At 33.1% G+C, this 13,667-nt stretch overlaps 1 protein-coding gene and 1 long non-coding RNA gene across 2 annotated transcripts; one reads left to right on the top strand and one right to left on the bottom strand.

Moving 5' to 3' along the window:
• Positions 1-260: 260 nt before the first annotated feature.
• LOC140888529 (uncharacterized) lies at positions 261-1,720 on the bottom strand. The gene is made up of 3 exons (XM_073296219.1): positions 1,539-1,720; positions 582-1,440; positions 261-350 (listed from the first exon to the last, which is right to left on the bottom strand). The coding sequence occupies exons 1-3, from the start codon at positions 1,718-1,720 to the stop codon at positions 261-263; spliced, it is 1,131 nt and encodes a 376-aa protein (XP_073152320.1).
• A 1,781-nt stretch (positions 1,721-3,501) lies between these two features.
• LOC140886702 (uncharacterized) lies at positions 3,502-7,249 on the top strand. Its single transcript, XR_012151632.1, has 3 exons — positions 3,502-3,573; positions 3,657-3,727; positions 7,113-7,249. It is a non-coding gene; the product is annotated as an uncharacterized lncRNA (long non-coding RNA).
• The last annotated feature ends 6,418 nt before the right edge of the window (positions 7,250-13,667 follow it).

The following is a 13,667-nucleotide window of genomic DNA, read 5'->3' as shown; positions in this document are numbered from 1 at the left end:
GCACCATTTGACATTCATATGAGCTCCATACCGAATTAGCAAATAACGATTATGAGGAACAACGAACCTGTTATCGAGATTAACGCCATTCTTGAGAATTGTTCTTGCATTATCTCTGCGTCTATAGACTGGGTATCCATCCTCATCAATTGAAGTCACTTCAACAAACTTTTTTGGAAAATGCTTTGTGCAACGACCATCAGACATGCATGGAGAATTCTTTCTTGCCTCTCCACATGGACCGTGCAACATAAGATCTCTTACTGCACCATAATAAATGGGATCATCTTTTTCGTCCGGTATTTCAGCAGAAATGATAACATTGATTGGCTCTGGTGATGGATATTTGTCTTCTTTGCAGAGGAAAAGCAAAATGTGGGCATGCGGTAATCCTCGCTTTTGAAATTCCACGGTATATATTACTGCAAAATGTGGGCATGCGGTAAACTTAAAATTTCTTAATATTGATGATAATGATAATAAATATATAAAGTTGTAAAGAATTTAAATTTTGTACCTGCTTTAACATTTCCAAAAATTTTATTTTTTCGGAGATCTTGGATCAAGGAATCTAACTTTACCTTAAAAATCCTACAAACAATATCCGGATGGTCCTCAAGCTTCAACCCACGTTCCCCAATAAATATTACAATTTCTGGCCATTTTGGGTTATATGTAAATGTTATAAATAAATCAGGGTAACCGGCCCATTTGCATATTGTCATCGCATCTTGATAGTTCTGAATCATATATCTAGCCCCTCTAGTAAATGTAGAAGGCAATATAATACGCTTTCCTTGAGTGGACGGATTTGTTTCACCACGCAAAAGTGCATCATGAAGACCTTTGTACATCTCACATCTCAATTGTTTCTGATTCATCCGGATATATGTCAACCTTGCAGATTCAACCATTATGTATGCATCCACTACAAATTGTTGAAAAAGCCTTCTTGAAGATAAAATAGTTGAAGAACCGCATTCTCGGTCATGTAGTCGATACGCAAAAAATTCTCTTATACTAACCCTTTTTCTCCCTACAGAACTTGATTTTGATTCTGAAAATGAAATATCTTCTCTATAACCATCCTCACCATAGGGGAAAATCAGTGGATATTGGAGAGCAAGATATGAAGGATTTAGTTCATTGATGCGTTTAAGTCTTCCCGTCTGTGTTTCGACTAAAATATCTCTATCGCCTAGAGACTCGTCGAAATCTCCCACAATTAATGATGCAACTTCAGAACCAGACGGAAGATTATATCTTCTTCCATCACCATACCTTCTCCCAATAAGCTTTAATTTAACATCAGACCGTCCTTCTTCCATCATTCTTTCTCTGGTCATTCTAAAAGACTTAACCAAAACATTGTTTTCGTCTAACATGACCTTCAAATCTGAAACTATTTGGAGATGAAGATTATTTGTGTCGCTATTTTGTCTGAGGAAAATATAATGTTAAATTTTAAATTAATTTAGTTTGTATGAACTAATTCATAAACATGATATAAGTTATATGTATATAGATTTTAGATTTACCTGACAGCAGAAATCCGATTTGAAATTTCGTTTTCTGTGTCGTAAATATATAGCTGAGCAAACTTAGGAGATACACCTTCACATGGAAGTAAGCTTCCAATCAAATGATAATTTTGACCATGAAGTTTAAAAACAGGAGGAGAGCCACCTTGATTTAGACTTGAGTCTATCTTTCCTCCCATAGATGTGAAGCAAAATATGTTATTGTAGGATCGGATGTTTTCACAAAAATGTTTGCTCTTATCGCTCACTCCACATAATAAATCATCCAATATTGGAGGTGGTTTCTTCAAAATTGGAAGTTTTATTTTTTCTTGCATGCAACATAAAGAGTACTTAGAACTCCGAGATTTATTATTTCGACACAACCTTTCTTCATACCAAAACAGCGCACCACAAAACTCACAGTTGTACACTGGGTCTCCTATATCCCAATAATCTACGAATAAAAGAGTAGGAAATATATATATATATATATATATATATATATATATATATATATATATATATTCATAAAAAAAAATTTATAAGTTTGATGACAAAAAAAGTTGAATAAAAAATTTAAAAAGTTTAATGATAAATCAATCAAACACGTAAATATATTCTTACCGATTGATGATACTGAAATATTGTTTAATTGATTATGGCAATCACCTAGAGTCCCCGAGATGGAAGATAAGTTTACATGTATTGGGTCAGATATGTCAGCTGCAAAAAAATATAATTATTAATATAACGAAGTAAATATGCATAAAATTTGAGGAAAAAAATTAATCAAATTTAAAAATATATAATGTTTTTAAATTATAGATATCATACCATTTGTGATATTACACAAAGGTGATATTGATCTTGTAAAAAACATTTTTTTAACTGAATCATCTAAACCGCATCCTTGAGATATTCTTGGTGTCAAATCCAGATTTTCTACACAACAACATAAAAGGGGTCAAAATAAATCTACTCAATTGTATTTAAATTTCTAATTTAATTTAAAAAAAACAACTAAAATAAATATTTAAAAATAGTACAAACTCTTTCGAGGTGTGAACACGAGTGGATTTGGACGAATTCAATCAATATATTACAGCACAATATATCAACCAAATCTAGATTCCAATTTTTTTTTATCAATATTATATTATTTTATTATTACTTAACAACTAATTTTTTTTTGTTAGATTCAAAATATATAAGAAATTATTGAAATTTAAAACATAAATATAAAATTTTATTTAAATAATATAATTATGTTTCATGTGTTTTAAAAAATAATTATCAAGTTAAACTTAATCAAATCTAAAATTAAGACGACTAAGCGTCCAACTTGTCAAAATGATATGATTTTTATCGTTATTATTATATAATTTAACAACATTAAAAAATAAAATTAAAAATCTTAAAAGCATTTAATCATATTAAAATTATTCAAATTTAAAATCGTAATAAAAATTGATATAAATAAGATAATTATTTGCCATCTATTCACAAAATAAAATATAGTAGTTCAATCCATGTCAATTGGGCCGTTTTTCTCAAAAAAAGTACAAAAAATATCTCAAATCAATTTGAATGAAGCCTAATTCTATGTGAAATAATGATTCAATAGACCATAAACAAATCCAATGCAAATTATGCATTTAGCCCAAAGAAGAGTTTAACCTAATTCTTCCAATATATATATGTCTTTACTCTCTATATGTCGGCAGATGAGAAACATATCATTTATTTCTCTTTATCTCTGTTTATTACGATTTTTGGATAATGGCGAGATCTAATGACTATTCGGAGTTTGTAATTATACGGGTTTTCGCACAGATATTGTTGTTTGTATCGATTTGAACATATAATCTTGTATATATTTTTTGAATTTATTTATATATATTCAACAGGAAATCTGGTATATATTTTTCAAATCTATATATTCAACAGTTATTCGAAAACTATTAGACATTTTTTTTTACAAATCTGAACCTCAAACATTAAAAAAAATATTGTACACTTGAGATCCAGAAATTCACAGAATTTATTTTAGGTTGTTTGATCTATATCGGTTTTATTTTGTTTTTTACCTTTAACTTATGGTCATTGGTGTTTAATTTTGTTTTTTTTATGCAGATATATGACGAAAAAGTAGATCCACGTGTGGAACTGTGTTCAATATTTTTGTGCGGAATACAAAGGAGTTGGTATGGTTTTATATGCATCTTTTCCTAATCGTTAAACGAAATTTTTTTTCAAATATTTTATCTATATATTTTCAAATATTTTTTCAAACAAAGACAGTATTTGAAATCTCTCTTGTTTAATATTTTTTTTTCAGATATGCAATATAAAAAATTAATATATAATAGGTAAGCAAAAAAAAAAAAAAAAAAAAGAGACAGCAAAATCAAATTTGAAATTTAATATGGAGATAGTGACGAATACATGAGAATCGTACCGTTTGTGTGGGAATTACTCTTGGTGCGCTTGTTATTAATAACTGTAGACTTTGTCAACCTTTTCATTTTTTCAAGTTGGTTTTTTTGGAAGATGATGCACTCTAATTTCTTGTCAACTACTCGTAGGAAATTTCTGTTAAAAAACATATGAAATAAGATGTAATGCATTAATATATTACATTCAGAAATTCGTTTCAATATACAAATTTGAAAAACATACCGTTTGTTTTTATCTTCTGAGATTTTTGTTGATTCTACTTGTTAGAGACCATTTTGCTTTGTGGGAGGTTTTTTTTTAGCAAATGGTGTTTATTTGATGTTGTATTTAAAACTTATCTGTGTGATCGGACATGTGTAATATAAATATGCTTAGGTTGTGTAAATATGCTTCGGTTTTCAAAATATTGTTGGGTTGTGTAAATATGGTAGACGGGTAGTTTTGATTCTCTGTTTTAATGTATTGAAAGTCTAAAAAAATTAATTATTAATGTATTGTAAATAATTCCTTAGCCAAACTTATTTTAATTTCCCGATAAGATCTTTTAAAATTTTTAAGCAATTTCAATAAATGTACTTATTAAATATATTAATATTTAATGATATTTTTTAAAATCTAAAATACATGATGAGATTATTATTTACAGTACTTGAATATTTTCCAACTAATATTATTATATACGTACTTAATTTATGGTTGAGGTGTGCAAATATGGTTGGCTTATGCAAATATAGAGCCGATATATATGATTATTTATAGTACTTTTATATTTATATTTCGGAATTTTAAATATATTATTATTGTATATGTTCTTAAATATTATTATATGTATGTACGTAATTTATTAATTTTTAAATGTTGCTTTTTAATTTTGGTCGTTTATTCTAAATTCTTATGCTACTACCATTAATAATTATTGTTTTCATAACTATTTGTGTTCTGTATTTTTAGTCTTCCATGTTTGAAACTCTAAAAAAATTTATTGATTAAGTTGTGAATAAACTTTAACATTTTTCAGATAAAATTGTCTTTTAAAACTTGTACGCAATTTCATTAAATAATTATTGAAAGCATGATTATTTATTTTAATTTTATATTTCGGAATTTTAAATATATTATTATTATTATTATATATGTACTTAAAGATTGACTGTTAATATTTGTATATTTTCCAACTAATGTAATATTATTATATATGTACTTAATTTAAGGTTGAAGTGTGCAAATATGGTCGGCTTATGCAAATATGGTAGCCCATGTGCTAATTTTTTTTGGGTGAAAACATAAAATCAAATGCTACTAATAATAATTTTTGGTTGCATAATTATTTGTTGCAAATATTTATTACCTGTAAAAAGAAACTTAGTAATTTCGATTTACACTTCGTTTTGAAATTCTAAAAACATATTCAGACAATTGTAGATATTAATTTATAATTAATAATTAATAATTTTGTTCTTGAAATTTGCTATGTTTTTTTGGTGTTATAATAAAATCAAATGCTACTAATAATAAACTGTAAAATAAATACTAATAATTAAAAGGAAATTATCATAAACATAAACCAACAACAATACTTAATTGGTTAAGAACTTTGAAATAGCTTGATCGACATAAAGAAAGAAAAAGATCATAGTCTAATACTTGGATAGAAAAAATCCAAACAGAAGTCAAACAGAAGTCTTTCTTAATTTATTGAAAAGAACTTTGAAATAGTTTAATCGACATAATTCAATCTTTCTCTTGATTGATTGTTGATTTCATTTTTTTCCCGGGAGCTATTGAAGATAATTCGTCTATCAGAGATCTCTTCAATGTTGAATCATTCAAAACATCACTTGAAATAATGGCCTTGGTTGTGGTTTTCTGTGAAGTTGTTACTTCATCTTCAGACGAACAAATCTAAAATTTTTATATAAAAAAAATAATGAAAGAAAAGTCAGTATTTTGATTTTAGGAATTGTTTTAAACTTTAGTATTTACCTCCTTTATGTGTTCTATTTCGGAACTTCTTAATTTGGAATAAACATATGATTCCTGTATTAAAAAAATATATAATTACATTCATGTATGGGAATCCATTTGCATCATGCAAAATATAAAGTCAAACATATTTAAGAGAAAAATAACTTTCACCTGACTTTCAAAAGTTTCTACACAATATTTTTTCATGAGACTGTGGTCTACTATCACTTTCATTACAGTATATGTGCCAAAGAATTCATTAATCTGGTTAGGTCGCACTTGTACTTTAAACAGAACTTTGCGATCAACCAAATCTATGATTTCCTTAGGAAATTTTTCTGAAATTTCAACCTGAATGCAATCAAATATTTAGCATAACTTGTGATATGTAAAAAAAAACATGAGTAAAAAATATATATAGACAATTTCAAAGACCTTTTCATCAACCCTCAAATTCATTGTTGTCTTTCCTATGAGTGTCACACACTCACGATCCCAAAGTAAGAAAACAGCATTTCCAGTGTGGTCAACAACTCGAGTATGAATCTTAAACCTATTTAATAAAAAATTATAATATAACATTTTAGGAATATATAAGATAAAAAAACTGAATTAAATTGTAGATTATTAGTCAAACCTCAAATTTTTGGTCACATCCATCCGATTACACTTTTCGCAGTAAAATCTATCACCTACGGGAGTCAACTTCTTTGGACATCTTTTACATGACAAATATGACCATTCACGTGATAATTCAACACCTACAATCTTAGCACAAACCCAAAAGCTTCCGACCTATTAGAATTAAAAAAAAAATTTAATTAGATTAGATTTTAAAACTACAAATATAAATAATATTTGGAAATGAATTTATGAATGTTTTCTTACCTTGTTATCTTCTGACATTTGTTCAATAGTTAGAATATTTTTTTTCGACAGGTCCTCTAATATTTGTCCTTCCTTGAGAATTTGAATCAATCTCTTTATCATTTCTTCTTTTTTTATACTACCATGTATGCGAGAACCCTGTGAAATAGAAAAAACTTTTTAATTACCAAATACATAATTAATAATAATTTGAATTGATGGGAGATGAGGTAATAAAGTTTCTTACTTCTTCATCATGAAAAACACATTCTATACTGAATGTCTCTTTTTGAAAAACAGGCTGTTTGTAGCACCGCAACAATCTGAGTTTGAGGGCCCAACGTGTATTCAGAGGATCCAGCTGACGGATAGTGCTGAACAGTGGAGGCATTTTAAAATTTGTGATATGATATCAGATTTAGGAGATGAAATTTGAAAATCTGTACTGGATTGCTGGATTGTTCAATTATTTATAGTTCTTTTTTTATTATATCATTAAATTGCAATCTGTTGGAATTCTTTATTTGAATTCAAATGATAGCACAATCCAAGACTGAAGTAAGGGCAATATTTATGTTTCCGGTAGGCATATAATAAGTTGTATTTATTTATGGGACAACATGTAATTATGAATTATTGAATATTGGGTTTTTGTCAGATTTGTAAGTCAAATATTAAAGCTCTAAGAGCTGTATTTATTTTTTCTATAAAAATTTAATTTTTTATAATTATTTACCCAACGTCATATATTTATGAATTCTTGAAGAGTGAGATTTGTCAGATATGTAAGACAAATTGGCATTTAATATAAGTCAAATAATATGCTTTATATGATGATATAGAAATGATATTTCGTTTTTTAGAACAATTTTTTGGCACGAACTTTCCATATTTAGTAAAAACTGTGCTTTTATGAGATTTGTTCAATAGTTAGAATTTTTTTTTCGACAGGTCCTCTAAATTTGTGTTAGTTGATGCCAAGATAGTGCTGATTGTATTTGGTGTATTGCTGTCCAACATCAACCTTAATGCAATTCAAATTAGTATAATATTAAAAAAAAAATTTAATCATATTTTAAAATTAGAGTCAAAAATACATTTTTCGAAATTCACAAACTTTCTTTAAATCCTCATTCACAATTAAGTTTGTGATATGAAAGTCATTGGATACACGCATTTTACCCTTGTATGGTTTGCTCGACACATTTGCAGAATAACAATTACAGCTTCTTGATCAAATTTTTCTAAATAATTTGTCATTTTATCCACGAATTCTCCCCATAAAGTGCATGGTAACCTATTATTCCTGAAAAAATTGAATATGCAATAATTAGTAATTAATGTATAAATAAAAAACTTATTCATGACCAATTACTCTGCGTCTTCTAAAACAAAATCAATAAGCCTTCTTGTGCGTCCGTTGGTTTCTTTATTTTGTGGGGAATCTATTGCCACCAATCGTCCAATGACGTCTTCAATAAAAATCAATCATTTGTTAGAAAACTATTTATAGTTGAAAATGCAAATAAAAACTAAATTAAAATCTATAAATTATTAACATACCATAAAGAGTGGTTTCATCCACCACGTCTCCAACAATGCTTAGTGTTGAAAAAGGCTTGAATTGAAACATGAAATTTGAAAATGTATCATCAAAGACTTCACAGAAGTTAGTGTTTGTACTAAAAATCAATTTGTATTCGTTCTGCGTAGTCTTGTATGTCATTCCATTCTGCACAATCAGCATATTTTTTTATGGCAAAAATTTGTCCTTCCTTGAGAATTTGAATCAATCTCTTTATCATTTCTTCTTTTTTTATACTACCATGTATGCGAGAACCCTGTGAAATAAAAAAAACTTTTTAATTACCAAATACATAATTAATAATAATTTGAATTGATGGGAGATGAGGTAATAAAGTTTCTTACTTCTTCATCATGAAAAACACATTCTATACTGAATGTCTATTTTTGAAAAATAGGCTGTTTGTAGCACCGCAACAATCTGAGTTTGAGGGCCCAACGTGTATTCAGAGGATCCAGCTGACGGATAGTGCTGAACAGTGGAGGCATTTTAAAATTTGTGATGTGATATCAGATTTGGGAGATGAAATTTGAAAGTTTGTACTGGATTGCTGGATTGTTCAATTATTTATAGTTCTTTTTTTTATTATATCATTAAATTGCAATCTGTTGGAATTCTTTATTTGAATTCAAATGATAACACAATCCAAGACTGAAGTAAGGGCAATATTTATGTTTTCGATAGGCATATAATAAGTTGTATTTATTTATGGGACAACATGTAATTATGAATTATTGAATATTGGGTTTATGTCAGATTTGTAAGTCAAATATTGTTGGGATCGGTTCAGAGGGTAGAGGGGGGGTGAATACACTCTGAAACTTTTCTTCTTCTTCTTTAAAATGATCAAGTGAGGTTTAGTTCACTTAATCAGTTTTCTCAACTTCTAAAACGTTTTGAACAACTTAAATAGTGCGGAAATAGTTCAGAGGTTTTAGTGATGCAAAGTTTATAATGCAGTGTATGAGCAGGATGTAAGATAAATGGCAGTAAATGCTAAAGCACGATTTTATGGAAGTTCGAAGGCTTAATCCTTCTACGTCTCCCCTTCTTCCACTTAGGAAGGAATTCACTAGAAGACTTTGGTTATTACAACGTCTTGTAATACACCCACTTCAGACTTAGGACTTATCCAATGCCTAATCCGAAACTCCTAGATTTACACAGATAAGATTCTCAGTTCTTATCAGACTGGTGGAAGCTTTCAGAGCAGCTTCAAGTCTCTTCAACACTGAGTATAGTTGAGTTGAGCTTCTCAGACTGCAGAGCGGTCGAGAGGCTTGAAAACCCTAGGATGATCCTTGACGATCAGATATGTGAACTGTAGGCGAGGGTTTATTTGAGCAGCAGATGAATGATCTTGTAAGTGTGCTCAAGTATATCAGATGAGGACTTCTGATATTATTCAAGTGATTGAAATTTTTCTGAGTTGCTTGTCTCTCTTCGTTGTCTCGTATCACTTGTTGTTGTTCACGTTGTGTATCTCTTTTTGAGCAATCTTCCCTTTATATAGGTCAATCATCAACGTCTTTATTTTGAACGTTCTGATGCTGCATTGAATGCACATTTAATGCTCATAAATGCATTGATGATTCTGCATGAGGATCGTACACTGCAGACAACTTCCAGGGTCCAAAACTGGAATAAACGGTCGAATGCTTTATCTGCAGTCATTCTGTGTTTTTGCCATTTTGGTACAACCTGTTGTCTTGATTTGCAGGAGTCAACAAATCTTCTGAAACGCCGGTTCTGCTTTTAATAAAGGATCCTGCAAAGAACATCTTGTCACAGGTACTTGTCTCGAGATATCTAGATAGGCAGTTGGCATTCTACCGGTAGAGATATTTGTCCTCTGCTGGTTTGAATAACCAGTTGATAAGCTTGTGACTTCAACCGGTCGAGAGATAAAGGCGGTTGACAAGCTTCCGGTAGATAGATTTATCCTCTGCTGGTTTTGATAGCCAGTCGATAGGCTTGTGACTTCAGCCGGTCGAGGGCAAAGGCGGTTGACAAGCTTCCGGTAGAAGTTGTAGTAGATTTCTGAAATACAATGGTTGGCAGCACATTCCTATACAATGAGTTGTTGTTTGTTATCACCAAAATATCGGATTCAACAATTTCCCCCTTTTTGGTGATGACAAAACTTAAGTGCTCCAAGAACAATATGAAAGCATTAAAATGAACTTCATTGAGAGAATGAATTTCATTAAGTACAATAAGCATTTTTATTACACCTACAGAAAAAAAATAAGATGCGGCTGCGATAAGTAAAGAAGAGATAAGTTGTTCATCTTTTGAACCAACTGGCTCCTCCTGACCTATCGCCTTCTCTTCTTCTTCTGTCGGCTTCTTCTTTTCTTCTGGACTCTTCTTCACGTCTTCTTGCCTCTGCTGCTCTACGTTGCTCTTCTTCCCCCTTTTTGGCATCACCTTGGTTGAGCCGAAGGATGACCTCAGTGAGTTGAGTGCCAATGCAGGCTTGCATAGTGTCTATTTTTGCATCGATTTGAGCAAGTAGAGTGGCTTGCATAGTGTCCATCCGATCATTCAACTGCTTGTGAAGGCGATTTTCGGATCGGATAACTTGTTCGGAGACGGTAGAGAGCGTGTTGATTTGAGTGCGATGATGATTAGTGATCTCTGTGGACAGACGAGCAAGGTCTCGAGACACGGTCTCGAAATGCCGAATCATCGTCTGGCGTGAATTATCGACCGATAAGGATGAGTTTGTTATGTCTTGAGAGAAGGACCTAACCGTTTGCATGAGCTCATGAAGCCGATTTATCAAGGTATGATCTAGAGCTGCGGCCATGGCTTCAATTAAAGAATCATCAGTCTGAAGCATTTGCCCTTCTGGGTCATTTCTTGGTGAAACCGGGCTAGACTCACGATGATGTGGTGCGGGTGAATTTGCTGGAGAGCTGCCCGATGGACCTTCCAATAATGGTACAGTTGGAGATGGAATAGTTTCGACTGCAGCCAATATGGTTGGTGGAGTACCAGGATCAGCACTTGGTTCATCCATAATGAGATCTTCCATAAACTTTTCAGTAGATGGAGACGGTTGAAGTGCTGGATCAGCATCAGTCACGTGCTGTTCTGGAGATGCAGGTGATACAATAGTGCTTGATATCTCCGTTGGGGGCACTGTTGCTTCACTACTGCAAGGAGCCTCTGTCACAGAGGTGACAGGTATCTCTTGTGCAACCACTTCTAAAACATCTTGTGAATGACCGGGAGAAGTGTGAGCGGTCGTCACGGGAGAGGAGTGAGCAATCACAACTGCTTCCGGTTGAGTAACTGCTTGGACTGCGGTTGAGGAGGGGTCGACCGATGAAGATGCTGCCACATTCGATCTTAGAGCATATGATTGAAAGAGGTCAGCAGTGATGAGATCGGTCAAAATCCCATCTGAAGAAGGGAGAGCATAGACGTCTTCTTCACCCTGATCTTGAGTGAGAAAGGTTTTCATCATCACTTGTGCTTCCAGCACATAAGCTTGTAAACAGGCTGCTGAAGCTGGTGTTTTGACATTGTTGAGAGCTTGGAAGTGCTGAAGTAGTTGAGTGATTTGACGTAGACTATCCTGTAGTCCAGTCAAAATCACAAAGTCATCGGCGGCGGTAGGACTCTTGGATTTGAAATTCTTGACACGCTCATTAATTAGCAGTGATAGCAGGCTTCCTCGAAGCTTCAAGTCTATGAGATGTCTTCTTCCCAGAGCCTCCACGATGTCTTCAGTATCAGCAAATAGAAGCATCTTCTGCTCAATGACGTTTAGAGATTTCCATTTAGGAAATATTTGAGCGAGTGTCAAGTGAGTGCGGGAGTGATGCCATCTGTCAAAACGTTGTAGATGACGCTTGACAGTACGGAGCACGTGAGAGATGATCATATTTAGTTCTATCGTAGCTGCTGGTTGAGCCTTGGGTGTGTATATCATCACACCTTTCCCTTTATCTTTGGGATCAGCTAGAGTGACCTCAGGAGCTGATGAGGCACCTTCCCGGATTATCACACCTTTTGTAGGACGAGGAGCAGTAGAAGCAACAACGGTGGTAGTCTCGACCGTTGGCAGGGTAGGAGCAAGTCCAGAAAGAGACTTTAGCTTCTTGTGCTGCCTCTTCTTCTCGCCTGCAGGCGTGGATGACACAGCTGCTTTGGAGACCGAAGGAGATGACTTGCTGAAGGCTTGAATCAGTGGAACATTCTCACGTGATTCATCTTCAGAGTCAGATTCGATGATCAGTTGACGCTTGGCAGACTTTTTGGTATGGACTGGTTTGGCCACGACCGAAACCGTTGAAAGCGGTTGAGGGATAGCAATAACCTTTGCGGTTGAGGGCAAGGTGTCGACCGCAGTCTCTTTCTTGTTCAGGAATTTGAGAATCGTAGACTTGTTGAGCCATTTGGTGGGATGCAGAGGCTCAGTCTTGGAAAAGTCCACTCCAAGGACGCCCAAGATGTGGCAGATTTGCAAAGCAAATCCCTCGGATTGCCCTTTGCCCCTGATCATTTCACATAGAATATTGAACAGAATGTCTGACCAGTTTATGTTGATCTTGGAGGCAATACAAGCCATGTATTGAAATTTCTCCAGCGTCACCTTGTCGTAAGATCCAGCCTTGGCCAGAAGATTCTTGGCCACGATATTAGTCAGTAGTCTGAATGGAGCTTTGAGAGATGTCTTCTGGGCCGGCAGTTTGATCGGAGCATCAGTAGTTGAGAACTCCTTCAACCAATAAGAGCAGTTACCATCTGGAAGATCCGTGCATTTTGTCAAACCCCTGGAGGGCAGATCAAATGTGCTGGCGAAGAACTTCTGATTGAAGGAGTAGGCCTCTGTCTTAATCAAGCATTTGATAGTCCCATGCTCGATTTGAGCGGTTGCGAAGAACTCCTTCAAAATAGGCAAATCGCAGATGGCGCTGCATTCCAGAAATTTCTTTAGTCCAGAGGCTTCAAGCATGGTGAAGACCTCAGTTATTCCTGCGTTGTTTGCCTTAACAACGGAATCAAAGTTGATGGCAAGGCAAGTCTTCTGGATCGACATGATATCTGTAGATAAGAACTCGAGCAAAGAGTAAGCAAGAGCTTGAGAGTAATTTGATGGACCGTTTAATACAATATGAAAGCTTTTAGCAAAGGTGAAAGATTGATATACGAGTGTAAAGAGGTATATATAGGAACCTATGGGCCATAGGGTGACGTCATGAAAAGTATTTTTGAAATTCAAAAAGTTTTGAAGTGCATAATCACGGCGCCTCAAT

The sequence above is a fragment of the Henckelia pumila genome, chromosome 3 (genome assembly GCF_033568475.1).
Source record: "Henckelia pumila isolate YLH828 chromosome 3, ASM3356847v2, whole genome shotgun sequence".
Taxonomy (NCBI): Eukaryota; Viridiplantae; Streptophyta; class Magnoliopsida; order Lamiales; family Gesneriaceae; genus Henckelia; species Henckelia pumila.
This window is presented reverse-complemented; position numbering and strand designations above follow the sequence as displayed.

Excerpts from the sequence above, each read along its gene's own strand:
- LOC140888529 (XM_073296219.1), bottom strand. The coding sequence starts at position 1,720 with ATGGGAGGAAAGATAGACTCAAGTCTAAATCAAGGTGGCTCTCCTCCT. Across the intron at positions 1,441-1,538 it reads AATCGGATTTCTGCTGTCAG|ACAAAATAGCGACACAAATA; the intron begins GTAAATCTAAAA and ends TATTTTCCTCAG. Across the intron at positions 351-581 it reads TTGTTTGTAGGATTTTTAAG|ACAAATATCCATCACCAGAG; the intron begins GTAAAGTTAGAT and ends TCTGCAAAGAAG.